The 18,012-nt window shown below is 38.4% G+C and overlaps 3 protein-coding genes across 4 annotated transcripts; all 3 read right to left on the bottom strand.

Annotated features, from left to right (window-relative positions):
- Positions 1-1,207: 1,207 nt before the first annotated feature.
- LOC18992391 (RHOMBOID-like protein 10, chloroplastic) lies at positions 1,208-3,417 on the bottom strand. 2 transcript variants are annotated; one of them, XM_024152643.1, is made up of 9 exons: positions 3,189-3,417; positions 2,495-2,760; positions 2,318-2,372; positions 2,162-2,242; positions 1,966-2,062; positions 1,803-1,876; positions 1,612-1,710; positions 1,481-1,522; positions 1,208-1,389 (listed from the first exon to the last, which is right to left on the bottom strand). In XM_024152643.1, exons 1-9 carry the CDS (start codon positions 3,339-3,341, stop codon positions 1,237-1,239), a joined length of 1,020 nt encoding a protein of 339 aa, XP_024008411.1. In that variant the 5' UTR covers positions 3,342-3,417; the 3' UTR covers positions 1,208-1,236. The 2 variants fall into 2 exon arrangements, with proteins under 2 accessions (XP_024008411.1, XP_006415852.1); XM_006415789.2 differs by having other exon boundaries at positions 1,803-1,870.
- A 130-nt stretch (positions 3,418-3,547) lies between these two features.
- LOC18992390 (tubby-like F-box protein 10) lies at positions 3,548-6,493 on the bottom strand. The gene is made up of 5 exons (XM_006415788.2): positions 6,089-6,493; positions 4,966-5,437; positions 4,773-4,860; positions 4,554-4,686; positions 3,548-4,477 (listed from the first exon to the last, which is right to left on the bottom strand). Exons 2-5 carry the CDS (start codon positions 5,329-5,331, stop codon positions 3,718-3,720), a joined length of 1,347 nt encoding a protein of 448 aa, XP_006415851.1. The 5' UTR covers positions 5,332-5,437; positions 6,089-6,493; the 3' UTR covers positions 3,548-3,717.
- Positions 6,494-10,225: 3,732 nt separating this feature from the next.
- Positions 10,226-10,970, bottom strand: LOC18992388 (probable xyloglucan glycosyltransferase 6). Its single transcript, XM_024152240.1, has 2 exons — positions 10,926-10,970; positions 10,226-10,840 (listed from the first exon to the last, which is right to left on the bottom strand). The coding sequence occupies exons 1-2, from the start codon at positions 10,968-10,970 to the stop codon at positions 10,226-10,228; spliced, it is 660 nt and encodes a 219-aa protein (XP_024008008.1).
- Between the last annotated feature and the right edge of the window lie 7,042 nt (positions 10,971-18,012).

Genomic DNA, 18,012 nt, shown 5'->3' with positions numbered 1-18,012 from the left:
CGATCCACCTTGGGTAAAGGCACAAATAAACTGTTTCTTTAAACCAAGAATCAAATCTTTCAAAATGCATTCAATCTCTATATTGACAGGGTATCGAGAGAGAAAAGTGTTCAGCTTCCTTGGCAAGGACGGACTTAAAAAAAAATATTTTAGTGGAGTCAATATATTATACAAATTATTTATTTTCTGAATATTATCTTATATATATATACATATATGTTTTATAATCTCATTATTATATCAACATTGTTGTTAAGAACACTTATAAAGTAGCAGACTAACGATTAATAGTTCTTTTGTGCGTGATTAGTTTACTTCTAAAAAAAAATTGTATATATAGAATCTTATTAGTTGTATAAGTTTAAATCAACTCCGTAAAATTTAAAGTATATCAAAACTGAAAAGAATTAACTCATTTAGAATTTAAAATATATGAATTATCTAAAAGTTTGAATTATGTGGCAGTAGATTTAGAGAGTAAACATGATACTATTTAAATTTTACTAGAATTGAATTTCATAATAGTTAAAAACACATAAAAACATAAAATTAGTTTCAAATTCAATTAAAACTTTTTCACGTGAAATCAATTGTAAGAATTTGTCAAAGATGAACAACATAAAATTTTAATTAGTTTATTCAAATCTTTAACTAAATAATAATAGATTTCAAACTCTTTTAATTTAATGAATAGATTGTAAATACAAAAACCAATAACAATATATTTTTATAAACGATTTAAAATCAATCATTTAATAACAATGGATTGTAGATAGATTTAAACTCTATTGAAAATCATGATTAAATAATATCCCATAACACGTATTTATATTTATGTAATTAAGTCAAATGTTTTCAAATCAGGTTATATATAAAAAAATTTAATACTATCAAATACACAACAATAATTAAAAATATATTAAATCAATGCATTATTAATAGAAAAGGTATTTTAAACTTAACAAATGATTTTGAAATTTCATTGTTTTTTATTTTAATTTAAAAGTTATTTTCTAATTAAATTCAATTAAAATGTGTTCAGAGCATGAATAAATAAGTTGATAGAAAAGAGAAAATTTCATTCAAATAAAAATTAGGAAGAAGTTATATAGGCGACCAAAAAAAACAAGTTATGTTATATTACAAGAGGTTGAACATGAATATTAAAAATGTAAAGGATGTCACTTGACCCCGTATCATAATTGCATGAGTCCGCCTTTGTTCGTTGGTCTCTAATCAAAGTCGTCGCTGTTCCTTTTTCCACCGCAAAAGGAGCGGAATAGGAGCGCTGTCCATGAAGACTCTTCGACCGTCTCTTGTTGTGTACTCATACATCCACTGTGGTCCTACAAGCCACGCCATTGCAGTTCCACCAAGCAAGCCACCAATCTGAGTTAGCCAGAGATGTTATCAGACCACTACTGATCCGAGAAAAATCAAGACTGGTTATTACATTTGAAGCCATGAATAAGTTACTTACATGTCCCCAGTTATCTATGCCTCTGGACACTAGACCCAATGTCTGCATAAGTCAAAGCGTTTTAGAACTTAACTGAAATAGAGAATACAAATTTTTTAAAATGTTTGCAGTTGTATACTTGTATTACTTACCATGTTCAGGGCAATAACTTGAGCTATCTGCATCAGATCTTCATTGCCACCTCGGACCATCCTCTTGTGTCTTATGACAAATACAGCAACCGATCCAACCTACAAAAAAAAAGAACTAGAGTATCATTTAACAATCTTTCATTTGTATGAAACAAGTCTAAAAGAAAGGCTTATGGTTCCACGGGACTTACCAATCCGAAAATTGCCCCTGAAGCACCAACTGATGGCGCTTTGTTGAACCAGTAGCTCATTGCTGAACCTAGAACTCTTAAGATGGGTTCTGTGAGTCAGGAAACTCGAAACAGAGAAATCTAAGCATCCACATCAAAACAAAGTCTATGAACGATTACTTACTTGCAATTGCGGATGTCAAGTAAACGGCAAGAAATCTCTTTGGGCCACCTAAACTCTCAGCAGTTGGTCCAATAGAATTCAAAGAATAGCAATTTATCTGAAACCAAAGGGCCAACAGTTTAGCCATACAGAGAAATATGAAGTAAGCACCATTGGTTAGAGACAACAAGGCTAAATAGTTGGTTAGAAACAGAACCATGAGATGCATAGGATTCGCATGAAGAACAGAAGACGTAGCCAGTCTCCATAGCTGACCTTTATCAATTAAGCTGTTTACCTGCGATCATCCACATATTAATTTGCAGCAACAAACAAACGGTATCACATTCAATTAAGTCTCTGCATATGTTACCTTGGCTCCCCATGCCAACACTTTCCCACTGGATGCAACTTGTGCAATATACATTCTGGCATCATATACACAAAGATGAAACACATAAGCCTTAACTCATAATTCTCAAACTTGATTACAACAAATCAGAGCAAAAGACATGATCTTTTTATCTATAGTAGAGAATTAAACACGTACATTACGTTAATGGCAAGGAGGACATTGGTCCATCTCCGTCCATTAAATGTGTTTCTCTTGGAGGTCTCCTGGTTTGATGATGATCCTTCCTCACCTCTAGGGTCTATCCTACTCTCTCCTCCATTAAAGAAACATATGAATGACGAAGAAGATGGAGACAAGCGGATATTAGCTCTAGACTGGAGAAAATTAGCCCCATTGAATAGAATGACTCTTTGATATCTAGAGAACTCCATTCGTGCAGCATCAGAAAATTGCTGCAGTTTCTGTAAAGCAGAGCATATTCAAAAGAATAAAGGAGATGAAGCTTTGAAAGCTTTTGCGGTTTTCAATGACAAGAAGCAAATAGCATCGTCTATATAATAATAGACAATGGAAGAAACTCCATATAAATCATTTGACTCAGGACAAAACCCAATTTTTTCGAACAAAGTGTACATTTTCTAGGCCAGTAAGCACAAGTTTTAAGCTTTGGTGTGGAAATCAAGTTTAAATCTTTTTCTGTCCAATCTATCACGAGGACTGTGATCGTCGTTTACTCAACAAGAAATAGAAATTCATCGTCTATTTCGAATTTTCAGTTGCTGAAAATCACAAAGCACCAGATGAAGAATATCTAAGCCTTTTATCCCAGAAATTCTAAACAAGGCTCCAAATTTTCGGAGAAAAAGAAAGCATAAAAGAGTAGCTGAACCTGAAGGGAAGATCGAAGATGGAAGTCAAGGCGGAGCTGACGGCGAACATGGTGGCAAGCGTGTACGGATGCGGCGGTTGCGAAACCACGAAACACAGTAGATCCAGTTTCCGGCGGCCAGAGATTATGTTGAGATAGCGACAATGATACCATCTCCTTCGCTTTTCTCAATGTCGAACCTTTAATTTGCTTTTTACCCTTTTGGCGTCTCTTGAATATGTTATTTTCCGATTTCTTTCGTCTTACTCCGAAGGGAAGAAAAAAAAATCTCTAACACATAGTTTCATGAAAAAATTGGTTTTCTTAAGAATATCCTAATTTTGTTTATGTAAAGATGGTCCATTTAAATGTCCAATTGATTTAGAATAGAGAAAGATGTTAATAGTAGACTTCTGAGTCACTCTCACAGTAACAACTGAATATTCAGACAATTTGATTTTGCCCCCAAAAAAAACCAAATGCATAGATAAATGGAGAGACATAAAGATTAGCTTGAATGTAGAAGGTCGATGATGAGTTGTTTTCTTCTTTATTCACAAGCAAGCTTAGTGTCAAAGCTGCTTAAGCAAATAGCAAACGCCTGAAACGCCGACAATGGATACCTATAATCCATCGTGAACATATCTTTCCCCACTTTACCAAACTGTAGAATCACTTTGTCTTGCTCCGGATGAGGCGCCGGTGCAGCAGCAGCCGCTGCTCCGCCGCCTGTCCCTTGCTGCGTCGGCGGCTGCCTCGCCGCCACAAGCTGGAAATTCTTAACCGACGCAACCGTGACACGCCCTCGGAAATTCAAACACCAGCATTGCAACTGCTCGTGCCACCTAGGCTGCTTGTTCTTTAGCACCAACGGTCTGAAACTCGTCTCTTCTTGGTCATCCTCGCAAGAAACTCCGATCTCGGAGAATCTTGAGCTGCTGAAATCTACGGAGCGGTAGTCGAGCGATGATTTGGAGAACGAGATGTTGCTGCGGAACGAGTCGTCGAAAGACCGTGGTGGAGGAGGGAGGAGTTTATCCGGTTGGTTAGGGACTGAACCGCCCGGTTCGAGAGATGAAGTTGGGATGGAGTTCATGATGCAGTGCATTCTCCGTGGCCCGCGTGTGCCCAACACGTTGAGCTCGTATGTGATCTGAGCAATGTTGTAGCTGCCTGATGGGACTTTAGGAGAGACTCTTCTTGAGTGAAATCTGCTTCGGCTTGTTCTATCGGTGATGAGTGCGCTCGAAGATGTGTTTGGTGGTGGTTGTGTGTCGTATACCAAGAACTTTGTCCCAAGAAAGTTTGATCTGATGGCGAAGAAAGAAACTTTAATATGAGCTTTAGAAACAAATGACAAAGGGATCAAGGATTTCAAAACGAAACCTGAGCTTTCCGAGGTAAGCGTTGCTTGATCTTGAGATGTTATCAGCATCCATGGAGATAATGTACTCGGTTCGAGTAGTTCTACGAGTTCTTTTAGCCGAAAGAAGAAATTTCCCATTCTCTACGAGTAGAGCTGTAAAAAACATAATGCAACTAGAATTTAGCCATAAACTTAGGTAAATCAAAACAAAGTAGCTAAGTCGTCCTAAGAAAACTTACCGGGACTTAAACAAAGAAAAAGGTGAAATGTTAGCTTTGATTTATCCCTTTTAATGAAACATTGAATCATTGCATCACGAGGCCCTGGCTGAAAATGTTTACAACATTAAACAAAAAGTTCTTCATCAGATGTTTATACTTAACAACACTAACTTAACAGGACACAAAAGGGAAGTTGTTTTGAGGAGCAAACCTGTTTGAGGGAAACTGGAAAAGTGAGCTTCCCACAGATTTCAGGACATACGACGATTTCTTGGCACATAGCTCTCCAAGACCGACAAACAGAAGCACAAGCCACGACATGTTTTCTTGCAGGCCAATTACTCTCGCTCTCCTCTAATCTTTTAATCACATCGAAGAGTAGCTCCGGAGGAAGATTAGCCCATCTGCTTGTCTGAACTATCACAGGTGACAAAAGATCACGGGAAGACGAATACTCACGAAACGAAGATCCCTGAGATTTCCCTTTGTGGAGACTCGAGAGCCTGAAGTCGAAACTCCTCCTCGACAAGCTCCCAAACCCATCTTTCACATCTTGAACAATGCTCCTAAACGACATTTCTATTTCTTCTTCAAAGGATGTTTTTCAACAAGACCAACCCTTTCTTTATAACCAGAAATGCCCAAAACAGAGAGCTTCACACTGAGATGAGAGATTCCACTGACTGTCCATAAGAAAAAGTTCATTAAGCTTAGCAATTCTGAGTCACCTTCTTAATAAGTAAGAAATAAAAGTAAAAGAGCCAGAAAAAGAAAAGTGGAGGCTAAAAGAGAAAGAAGAGTTGGCCAAAGCTTAGGAAAGAAAAGATATACAAGCATCGCATGCCCAATAAAGAAACTAGGTCATGTCCCCAATATAGCTTTTAATCAAGCAAAAACCTTTTCTTTATGACAATTTTTTTAATTAATGAGAATCTGATATTAGTTCAACAAATGCCCCAAAAATGGAGATCATATAACGGTTAAAGTGGTAGAATCAGGAGTCAATTTGATACTGAAGCAATTAAGTGGGACATAATAAATGGAAATTCCAGCGGCTGTAATTGGTAATAAGAGATTCGCATGTATCATAAAATTAAGGATATGAAACGGTTTCAACAATAAACAGATCATCAAATTCAATCTGGAAACTTTTACAAAAATTACTCATCTGATTTACTTCCTATGAAGTCAAACTTTTAGTTAATTTCAGATGAAACTGATACTGGGTTGTTTACTACAAGAAATTCAATACCAAAAAATTGGGATTTCGAGTTAGAACATATAATCTCAGTGCATAAACATCAGAGACAGAACAAGAAGGGTAAAGTATGAACCTTTCAGACAAGCAGAGGCAGAATTAGAAACCCAGAAGCTTAAATCACATCAATCTTGAAAGACAAATCCACCTAACCTCAGCTTCTCCGACCAAATCCAGAAACTCAGTAAAGCTAGAACAGAATCTGGGTCTGCTCCAGAACTTGAATCCTCCGGAAATTACGGGTAAACAGAAAAAATAAGAAACAGGATCACAAGGATTTAAGCAGATCCGTAGGAGCCTAAATCTAAAACAAAAGAGCCCATAAAGTCAAAGAACAACAAAAACCAGAAAAAGATAAAGTCGTCTTCTGCTTTTTTCGTCTCTGCTTTATTTTTTTCCAGTACTCAGGAGCTTTTCTTGATTTTTCTTTAATAGTAGTTCACGAGCCAGCAAGAAAATAATTAAGAATAAAAGTTAATTTTATTAAAAATGATGATACTTCCCCAAATGCTTCTTCTCTGGATTTTATCATCGAATTTATATGACAATTTTTTATATTTGTCTTCTCAAGAGAGAGAATTTTAATAAGTGGACATTGTGAAGCATTATTGTCCACGAGGCCGCATGACCTACGCCTCGCATCAAGCAAAGACCCAACGATAATTTTGACTTTCTTCCTCTTTTTTTATAAAAAGTTTTTTTAACCGAACTGTTACTGAAAGAGATTTAACACCATTTAACTTGGAGTCTTATCACTGAATCCAAATCATTGTAAAATGGCATAAATAAATATTTGTTAGAGTTATTAATTTACTATCATAAACTTACGAGAAAAAAAAACAAATTTGGAAGATGAGGAAATTTGTGAATAAAGGAGACAATAATTTATTTATTCAACCAAAAAAAAATAATTACTTTGAAACGCCTTAAGATATTATTAAATTTCCTTTTGAAATCTTGTTTTTTTCGAAAAGCTTAGTTGAGTTCTTAAAACCATTTTTTTGGGGGGACAAGCATTGTTTAATCTAATCTAAAACTATGTACTAGGAGACTAATTAGGCATATTCACACTCCTCTAGTGTTCACCTAAATTTGAATCATAAATTGGTTTACGTCCGGTTTATCGATATTGGATCATTTTCCTAAAACCTGCATACATACATATTTTCCAATAGTTTCCAAACCTGCATACATTCTTCATGAGACTTTCCATTGTCCCAAACTGTTTGATTCTCAACTCGCCTTTGGATCATAATTTATAATACTCCAAAACCAAATTACGGTATAATCTCAATTCTTAAACATACTTAATTTAGAGTCAATCTTTGAGTTGCCTGCTTTTCTAATATGAGTATTACATATTCGATGGTTGCTAATGGCCCATTTTTTTTGTTATATCTTCTTTCCAAAACTATGTTATCTTTTCTTCTCAAAACTCGATGCATGCATTCTTTCTTCTTCCATATATCTTAGAGACTCTTACTGCTTTCGTTATTCCTAATTTCACCAAAACGTACAGTAACTAAGATAAAGCTCGACCTAACTTAATGTGAACTTCTCAATGAATAATCGGAGAAGATCCGAAAGTGAAACTCATATTAATCTCTAAGACCTATCGATAGTTGGATTCTTTTGCAACGTAAAAGCTTTTAAGTTTTAAAGTATCTAAGAGAACAACAATAATATACATAGATGGTAAAACTCGTTCTCTCGACTTGGTACCACATAGCAAATCTTCTACGCATTCGAATAAACGACTGAGTCACCCGCAACATGATATAAAATTCGAAGAAAAAAATTAAAGTCGTTTGACAATACTGTACATGTAAAACATTTGTAGGCCTTTTTGTTGGAGTAATACTGTACAAATGAAAATGGGCCATGAGCATGTACTGCTTGCCCTACCTAGAGCTGTATCCATGAAGAAAAAGAAGACACGACAAGACGTGATAGTTACTAACATGGGTATTTTAAGTTATACGGGCAAACTGACTAGTGGTTAGAGCATCTCCATCAGGGTTTTTAAACCTATTTTGTAGCTTCGTTTCATAGGTAGAAGGATTAAAAAAATAGTTTTAGTTCAGTTTTGCTAAGGAATGCTTCTTATATAAAGAGCTGAAGAGACTATCTCTTAATACACGTGGCGGCTGGTCATTGGCCGTTTCAATTTTTTCTTTTTTTAAAAAAAAACACAAACATTAAAACACTAATAGACATCAAAAACACATAATCTTTTAGCTTTTTCTCTTATATTTTAGTTAGACCGGCTGATCCATTTCTCGAAACATTTTATGCTACAACCACTTGGTTTATTGGTTACAATATTTCATAGTAGGTTTTATAGAGATACGATAACAAGAACAAGATTACAACATAATTATATCTATATGGATCGCATTTCTCAGTGAAAATAAAGTTTAAGCACCAGTCTCACTTGCCTTTACCACCTGCAATTACAAAGTACATAAATATCGGTTCCAAATCCACTTTTAGTTTCATTAAGTTACAAAACCCTGATAGGACAACTATTTCATCAACTACAACCACTTGGTTTACTGGTTACAATATTACATAATATATTTTAAAGAGATAAGATTACAAGGCCAAGATTACAACATAGTTATATCTATATGGATCTTTTACTGAATTTAAAGTTTAAGCACCAGTCTCACTTGCCCTTTTACCACCTGCAATTACAAAGTACATCAACATTAATTAGTTCCAAACTTCCAAATCCCTTATGGTTGCCTTTTAGTTACAAAACCAACTCATCCCACAACCTATGATCCGGTTCTAATGGACAAACACAGTATTTATATTTACTTTCATCGATAGAAACTCTCAGTTTATGTTCATTGCATGGTACGTAGATAGATCAGACCGCATAATACAACCTTAATTAACTGACTGGTGAGGGAATGCTTCCAATCTGATAAAGGTATCGTGGACTAGTCTCATAGGAGTCCGTTTTACTCATCATTCCACTAGAAATTAAGTATTTTACCTCGGCCACACTTTTTGGCGCATCGGCGTTCGCATTTAATCATCTTTTTTGCTGGAAAAGAGAAAATATTAATAGGGGCTTATAGAAATCGAAGGTATGAAAAACTGAAGATAGAGTACTCACTGTCGCGCTGGACGCAGCCCGTTATGCAACCGTCGAAGCAGTCTCCGGGGCCTAATTGACCTTGAGCCTCCGCCACCATATCTAAGTTCGATGTTAAAGCCACAAGGATCAGAAGGGCCGCCAATATAGTCACTTGCGTTTTCATCATTGTCTCTGTGATTATCTTTCTCTTTTCTTGGATCCTTTTTTTATTTTGTTTCTGTGGGTATTTATAGAAATGTGCTCGTTGCCAGGTTTGACCTCTAGTACATGTACACGCAGGGGCGGCTCAAACTGATCACTAACCCTGTGCTACAATTATTTTTTTGGCCCTTTATTATACTAAAACTCACATGTTCACCTTTTTTTTGCCCTTTATTAGAAATTTTTTGGCCCTCAATTAGCAAAGAAAAAACAGAATTTGGCCATGTACAAAAGCTCCCCTTGCACACCCATAGAGCCGCCTCTGTGTACACGCGTCAAGATTCTTTCCTAGCGTTATAGTCGTCCTCTTACAGCAAAATCTTCTACTGCTTTTTTTTTTCACTCCTAGATCAACCTACATACAAATACATTATATACATATATACACCCACGAAGAACATTTAAAATTCATTAGATAGACAATCAATCTTATATAAGAAAAAAAAAAACAATCACGGAATGTCGACGAGTCCTAGACGAGTCATGTTCTACAAGATGACATAAACTGATCGACTTTTGTTTCTTTTTCTTTTTTCTTTTTCCTCTTTACATAAACCCACATGCATACACACGGTTCTATAACTTTTTTTTTGGTTTTACGGTTTAACTTTTTTTTTTTTGGCTTTTTCATACCTGATTTTTCCGAAAATGTTAAACTCATGCTTAAACAATTTTTTTGGTGTAAATCTACTCAATCGTTTAAATTTTTTGAATTTCATCCTTAAGTCACCGTCAAAGCTCGTCTATGTGGACGCCACGCCATCTACATCGTCGTTGTTATCGTTTGTTTTTGGCCAATAACTGATCAAAAAATGAGTCTAAAATCACGTGTAAAACTAGGTCCTATTCAGTTTTTACACACTTCGAAATTAAACCCTGGCAAACGATTCAGTTTCCTTCTCTCTATCGTGTTAGACCAACAATAACGAAAGTGAGTCCTTGGAACAAGAGGAAGTAGAAGTGGATCCCTTGCGCAGACAACAAGCTTCTCACTGAGGCTGCCAAGAGGATAAACACGAGAGCGATTTCTGTTCTGTACAAACGGTTTCTTTTAGTTTTCCCAGCTTTCTTTGCTGCTCCTAGTTTGCTAAGCTCGGTTACACCTGAATCAGAGGATGATCTTTGGATGCTTGTGGGCTCGACCTGAGAACCTGACTCTGCATATGCTACCAGATCAGCCTCAGAGGACCTCCCCAGCTTTTTGGTGACTACCCACTCGTAAGAACTTCCAAACTTGAACAAACCAGAGATCATGGCTCCAAATTTGGTAACCGACATGGTGTTTTCAAACAGGAGATACGGGACTATGAAAGGGAAGGATCTTGGGGCTGGGATGATGTTTAAGATGGACATGATCACGGGTATGTAGCAAACAACCCAGGATGGTAAGTTAGCTTCTAGGAAGAACATTGTTAATGGAAGAATGACGCAGAAGAGAGTGAATGAGTAGTATGGCAAGATAAGCTTCCGTAGCAAGAAGAAGAGAAATATCATATTTGCTTTCTTGGCAACACTCACCTACAGTAGGGAAAATACGCAAAAACAAAGATTATGCTGAGCCATTTTTTATTTACAAAACTATGAACATAGTTTTCAACTTCACCTTTGAGCGAAGAATGTCCATGAAACACAAACGGAACAGTTGCATTGGACCTGAATGCCAACGGTGTTGCTGTTTTTTGTATGCTTCATAAGACTCTGGAAGTTCACAAAGACAATGTATGAGGGGAAAACAGACACTGTTTTCAAATCCCTAAATTGACTATCGAAGAATTGAAGAAAGAGAAGAAGTGTCGAGGGGTTGAAGAAAAACATCAAAAGATGTCGTTTTTTTATTTGGCCAAACGACGTGGTTTTGTCAATATTTTTAACAAACTTCGACATTCAAAACGATGACGACGTAGGTGACGTGGTATCCACGTAGACGAGCTTTGACGGTGATTTAACTCTCATTGGACGGAAATATGTTTTCGCACAAAAAAATTTTTTTAAGGTTGAAATTCAAAAAAAATAAATGATTAAGTAGATTTACACCAAAAAAATTGTTTAAGCATGAGTTTAACATTTTCGGAAAGATCAGGTATGAAAAAGCCAATTTTCCAGGCATATGTTTTTTTTGTAATCTTTCAGTGGGTGTTACTTCACTGTTATAAACATTTTAAACAACTGATTTTCTTTTAATTGGAAGACCCATGATTTAGATGCGTATTCAAGTTTATTGTTAGATTGTTAGATCTATGTAATTTATTCAACATTGTTACAATTGAGCAAAATGTTTGATAAATATTATATTGTTATAACACATATCATATATGGACTCTTATACCGGCCTATTATGCCCATCAGGGCATTGTACTTAACCTAGATTCCTTATGTACTCTATATATACATTCCAGTGATTAATAAAGTTTCTAAGTTTTCACAACACGTTATCAGCACGATAAGACTCTCTGAGCGAAAAACCCCAATAAATCCGGCCACCACCAAAACCCTAAAAGCAAGTCGAAACTTAAAAGACGCATATCTTCCAAACCGTGAGGAACCAGAAGACGATCTACATATCAAATCGAAGCCCTCGACGAGACGAATCTACTGGTGAAAACCGTTTGTCGATCCAACGTCGGACGCGCCCTCACGCACACTTACAGTACACGACGATCAACCGAAAAAAAAAAAAAAACCAGATCCGAGTTTTTCCTTCTTCAACCAGCAGCTTCTCCAGTTTTGGTGATCAATCCTTGGAATTTGTAGCGGCTAACTGAGGTCTATTAGCTCCCAGTTTCATTAGCCTGTCAGAAATCCAAAGGTGGAAAAGGTATCTTCTAAAACTGAGAGCCATAGAACCTGTTGTTTAAACACTTCAAAACCCTATAAAAAACAAAAAAATCGATCTCTAATTGATTGAAAGTGTTTGATACTCTGATGATTGATTGATAACTTGTTGATTGATTGTTTAAATTACAAGTTTATGCATGTTCAAAGGTTTTAAACTCGTTTTATAAAACCCTAATCTACAAAAACCTAACAACCGTTTTTGGCCATGTTTATGGCATAAACCTATTCGATTTTCTTCATGTTTAATAAGCTTGTTGCAGCTTATTTGATTGTTGATTCTCTTGCTTGAAACACTTGATTGAATAAACTAAGAAAATCAACCCTAAATCCTAAGCTTGATTCACGATTTTGTAATCTTCAAAATCGTAAGTCATAATGCTTAAACCCTAGTCCTTTTCACGTGATTTCTTTGTTGTCCTTGTGAAATTATTAAAACCATCGACCACAGATCCTATAGATCTCGAAATCACATCCAAAATATGTTTTCCAAACCGTTAAAACCCTAGATAAAACCCTAATCATATTCGGCTCCCCTAGGGTTCCTCCTAAACCGCCTAAAACCGGCTAAACCTGGTTCTCATTAACCGAAATTATATTCGGCTTTAACCGATTAAATCACAGCTATTAAACCGACATCATGTTCGGGGTAACTAAAACCATACCCTTTAAAATTTACTATTTCCGAGAAAGTTCCCTCTAATAGAAAGTTTCCTCATATAAAAACTTTCCTCATATAGAAATTTTCCCGACATAGAAACTTTCCTCATTTAGAAAATTACCCAAATTAGAAACTTTCCAAATTTAGAAACTTTCCTAAAATAGAAATATTCTCAAAATAGAAAGTTTCATCATCAGCATTCAAAATTTTCTCAAAACAATCCCTAACAAAATCAATCTCATGTTTCAGATGTCAAACATTCAGACATGTGAATTCGAGGCCCTTCACGTCTCTGGGGATAACTACCTCGAGTGAGCCCTAGACATGCGCTTGTTCCTTGCATCGAAAGAACTCGATGCGTGTATTACCGACGGTAACACCGCATCCCGTAAGGGACAGTCTCAGGCGATATGTCACATACGCCATCATCTGGCCCCGAGCCTTAAGCAGCAATATCTCACTCTTGAGAATCCACTTGAATTGTGGCAAGCGCTGAAAAAGCGATATGACCATCAGAAAATGGTCCAGTTGCCTCAGGCAGATTTCGACTGGAAGAACCTTCGGTTCCAGGACTACAAATCCGTAGATGATTACAACAACGAACTCTTTCGTATTGTTGCCATCCGGAAACTCTGTGGCGAGGATGTGACAGATAATGATCTCCTCGAGAAAACATTATCCACATTCAGCACAGAGAATGTTGTGCTCCAACAACAATACCGTGCAATGAAACACACATTGTACGAAGACTTGTTGTCCTGTCTTCTCCTCGCTGAGAAGAATAACCAGCTGCTTATGAGGAACAGCGCTATGAGGCCCCCGGGATCGGCTCCTGTCTCAGCTTCTTGTCAAGAGTCCTACCATGTTCAACCCGATAGATCCTCAGATCACCGCCGTGGACGTGGTAATGGACGTGGTAATGGCCGAGGACATGGACGTGGAAGACAAGGACGCGGACATGGTCGTGGCAACCGACCTAACCTCAGTTATGGTCCTGGTCGTGGTCGAGGCATCACCAAGCCGACCCGCCACACCAACCCCGATCACTCTGCTTGTACCAGATGTGGGATGTTCAACCACCCAACAAAGCAATGTCGCACCCCCAAGATCCACTGCGATCTATACCAGAAGTACGGAAAAGCTCCTGCTGAAGCCAACATGACTCAGCCAGTCGATGCTGCTAACCTGGAAGGTGACGACCTCCTTGATGATGAGAACACCACAAACGAGCAGACCGACCTCATGGACTATGAAACAGCTGATCTCCTCGATTAATTCAATCATCTGAAACTCTGATACAATTTGATTTTGTTCTTTATTTTTTTCATTTTGGGATTTGTTTCATTTTTTATTTTCCATTTGCTTTTATTCTCAGACACTGCTTTACTTTATGATTTATCACATTTTCTGAATTCCTCAATACTGAATTCTATCTTCTATTCATAATAAAGCACACCAGCAAATGGAAACCATAGTCGTAGATAGTGGATCCAGCCACACTATCTTAAGAAACAAAAGTTACTTCATAAACCTAACCTATCAAACCGCAAATATTAGCACCATCGCGGGTCTCTCAAACCTTATCGAAGGATATGGCCATGCCTATGTGTTGCTATCAAATGGCACACAATTTGAAATACCAGATGCTCTATATTCTCCTAGTTCGAAGAGAAATCTTCTGAGCTTCAAGGATATAAGACAGAATGGTTTCCACATAGAAACCCAAGGTCAAGGGAACAAAGAATCCCTCCTAGTCACTAAAACCGTAGACAGCCATAAACAAATCCTCGAAACCATACCCGCGCTCTCTACTGGACTTTACCATGCTAAAGTCAGTATGATTGAAGCTAATACCACTCTCAAAGCCCGGTTTACTGATTATACTATTTGGCACGACCGGCTCGGTCATCCCGGTGCAAATATGATGCGTAAACTAATTCAAAACTCTCAAGGGCATACCCTCAAAGAAAACCGAGCTTATCCTCAACACCTCATGTGCACAGCTTGTTCTCAAGGCAAATTGATCACTCGGCCTTCACCAGTTAAAATCTCTAAACAAACACTTCATTTCCTAGAAAGAATCCAGGGCGATATCTGTGGACCTATACATCCATCTTCCGGACCATTCCGGTACTTCATGGTCCTTATAGACGCATCGACCCGTTGGTCATATGTTTGTCTCCTGTCCTCTCGGAACCAAGCCTTCGCTAGGTTCTTGGCCCAAATCATAAAATTGCGGGCTCATTTCCCTGACTTCCCACTAAAGACTATCCGCCTTGACAATGCTGGTGAATTTACCTCAAAAGCGTTTAATGACTACTGTATGGCCATGGGGGTAACCGTGGAACATCCTGTAGCACATGTCCATACTCAAAATGGATTGGCTGAATCATTCATTAAACGCATTCAATGGATAGCCTGACCATTACTCATGAGATCAAAGCTCCCGGCCTCAGCATGGGGACATGCAGTATTACATGCTGCTGAACTCATACGCATCCGGCCATCTAGTGAACACAAATATTCCCCATCCCAACTACTCTCGGGTCATGAGCCAGACATCTCCCATCTCAAAACATTTGGGTGTTCAGTTTATGTACCCATTGCTCCACCACATCGAACCAAAATGGGACCTCAACGAAGGATGGGAATATATGTTGGTTTTGACTCTCCCACCATCATAAGATATCTCGAGCCAACCACTGGAGATCTCTTCAAGGCCAGATATGCGGATTGCCAATTCGATGAATCGGTATATCCCTCTTTAGGTGGTGAGACAAACAAGCTGGTCAAAGATCTTTCATGGAATCAAACATCATTAAATTGGCAAGATCCTCGGACTCTAGAATGTGATTAAGAGATCCAAAATATTATTCATTATCAAAAGCTAGCTAATCAATTGCCAGATTCCTTTGCTGACCCGACCAAAGTAACCAAATCGTACATCCCAGCTTGTAATGCACCAGTACGAATAGCTGTCCCAACGGGACAGACCTAAGTTGCTACAGAGTCTGCACCACGTCTCAAACGGGGCAGACCTCTCGGTTCCAAAGATAAGAATCCCCGGAAACCAAAGAAAGGTGCAATAACCGAAACCGGGATTCCTGCAATATCAGACATAGCCGCGGCTGAGACTCAATCTAATGAACCCTCAATGGAAGTTCGGGACGCCGAATCTCCAGGTTCAGAAGATAACAATGAGATCTCCATCAATTACAATATGTCCGGAATACAATGGAATCGAAAAGAAGTCGACTTAAATGCACTCTTTGCATTCAAAGTAGCACTTGATGTTGCGCTCACGCAAGAGGATCTAGAACCCACGTCAATAACACAGTGTACACATCGAACAGATTGGCTAAAATAGAAAGAAGCCATAAACGTGGAGTTAAAGAGTCTCAAACTCAGAAACGTGTTCGGTCCGATCATCCGGACCCCATCACACATCAAGCCAGTGGGCCACAAATGGGTCTTTGTGCGCAAAAGGAACGAACTCGGTGAAGTCGTTCGATACAAAGCACGGCTTGTAGCACAAGGATTCTCACAGAGACCCGGAATCGATTATGAGGAGACTTATTCTCCAGTGGTGGATGCAACAACATTCCGATTCCTCATAAGTCTGGCCATAAGAGAAAATCTTGATCTGCGGTTAATGGATGTTGTAACCGCATATCTCTATGGGCCCCTGGACAACGAAATATATATGAGACTCCCAGATGGCATTGAACTAAAAGACAAAAATGCATCTCGAGATCAATACTGCATCAGGCTGAACAAATCCTTGTATGGACTGAAACAAAGTGGGCGTATGTGGTACAACCGCCTCAGCGATTACCTCATCAAAGAAGGCTACAAAAATGACCCCATCAGTCCATGCATCTTCATCAAGAAATACTCAAACAAAGGATTTGTAATCATAGCAGTATACGTGGATGATCTAAACATCCTCGGAACATCTGGTGAGATCTCCCAAACAGTCGACTGCTTAAAAGCAGAATTCGAAATGAAAGACCTAGGCAAAACAAAGTACTGTTTGGGATTACAACTTGAGTACATCAAAGGAGGAATCCTTGTGCATCAATCGGCTTATATCGAAAAGGTACTCAAGCGATTTAATATGGACCAAGCTCATCCATTGACCAGCCCAATGGTAGTTAGAAGCTTAAGTGATGACCCTCTTGGTCCCAAAAAGGATGATGAAGAAATCATTGGTCCTGAAAAGCCATACCTCAGTGCTGTAGGAGCGTTAATGTACCTGGCTAGTCACACTAGACCAGACATATGTTTCGCCGTGAACCTCCTCGCTCGATATAGTTCATCTCCAACTCAGAGGCACTGGAACGGTATAAAACATCTCCTAAGATACCTTCGAGGTACTCAAGACTTAGGACTCTTCTATACTAACCAAAATAAAGATGGGTTAGTCGGCTTCGCCGATGCAGGATATCTATCAGATCCGCACACTGCCAAGTCTCAAACTGGCTACGTTTTTACGCATGGAGGAACAGCCATCTCTTGGAGATCAATGAAGCAGACACTCACTGCCACTTCATCAAACCATGCTGAAATCCTAGCCATTCATGAGGCTAGTAGGGAATGCGTCTGGCTGCGCTCCATGACTCAGCATATCCGCAGAGATTGTGGTATGGACGAAGACACACAGCCCACGGTGATGTATGAAGACAACGCGGCATGCATAGCTCAGCTCAAGGAAGGATATATCAAAGGAGATCGGACGAAGCACATTCTACCGAAGTTCTTCTCAACCTCAGACTGGCAGAAGGACGGCACTCTCAGCGTTCAGCAGGTCCGATCCAGTGAGAATTCAGCTGACCTCTTCACCAAATCATTGCCTACTTCAACACACCGGAAGCTCGTCAAACAGATAGGAATGTATAGACTTAGAGATCTGCAGTGATGCTACAATCAGGGGGAGTAATGCGTGTTGTACTCTTTTTCCTTCACCATGGTTTTGTCCCACTGGGTTTTTCCTGGTAAGGTTTTAATGAGGCAACATTCCCCAGCGCATTATCGAGATCCCGATTGAGTAGCTGACCCGGTTCACTCGTCCAAGGAGGAGTGTTATAACACATATCATATATGGACTCTTATACCGGCCCATTAGGCCCATCAGGGCATTGTACTTAACCTAGATTCCCTATGTACTCTATATATACATTCCAGTGATTAATAAAGT

The sequence above is a fragment of the Eutrema salsugineum genome, unplaced genomic scaffold, assembly GCF_000478725.1.
Source record: "Eutrema salsugineum unplaced genomic scaffold, Eutsalg1_0 scaffold_5, whole genome shotgun sequence".
Lineage (NCBI taxonomy): Eukaryota > Viridiplantae > Streptophyta > Magnoliopsida > Brassicales > Brassicaceae > Eutrema > Eutrema salsugineum.
The sequence above is the reverse complement of the archived record's forward strand: the minus strand, read 5'-3'. Positions and strand labels throughout refer to the sequence as shown.

Bases quoted from the DNA above. Each gene is read 5' to 3' on its own strand.
- LOC18992391 (XM_024152643.1), bottom strand. From the start codon at position 3,341: ATGGTATCATTGTCGCTATCTCAACATAATCTCTGGCCGCCGGAAACT. The intron at 1,877-1,965 runs GTAAGTAATCGT...CCATCTTAAGAG, and splicing joins CTTGACATCCGCAATTGCAA to TTCTAGGTTCAGCAATGAGC. The intron at 1,390-1,480 runs GTAAGTAACTTA...TGGCTAACTCAG, and splicing joins GCATAGATAACTGGGGACAT to ATTGGTGGCTTGCTTGGTGG.
- LOC18992390 (XM_006415788.2), bottom strand. From the start codon at position 5,331: ATGTCGTTTAGGAGCATTGTTCAAGATGTGAAAGATGGGTTTGGGAGC. The intron at 4,861-4,965 runs GTTTGCTCCTCA...AAACATTTTCAG, and splicing joins TTCCAGTTTCCCTCAAACAG to CCAGGGCCTCGTGATGCAAT. The intron at 4,478-4,553 runs GTTTCGTTTTGA...CTTCGCCATCAG, and splicing joins GCTTACCTCGGAAAGCTCAG to ATCAAACTTTCTTGGGACAA.
- LOC18992388 (XM_024152240.1), bottom strand. From the start codon at position 10,970: ATGCAACTGTTCCGTTTGTGTTTCATGGACATTCTTCGCTCAAAG. The intron at 10,841-10,925 runs GTGAAGTTGAAA...TCCCTACTGTAG, and splicing joins TGGACATTCTTCGCTCAAAG to GTGAGTGTTGCCAAGAAAGC.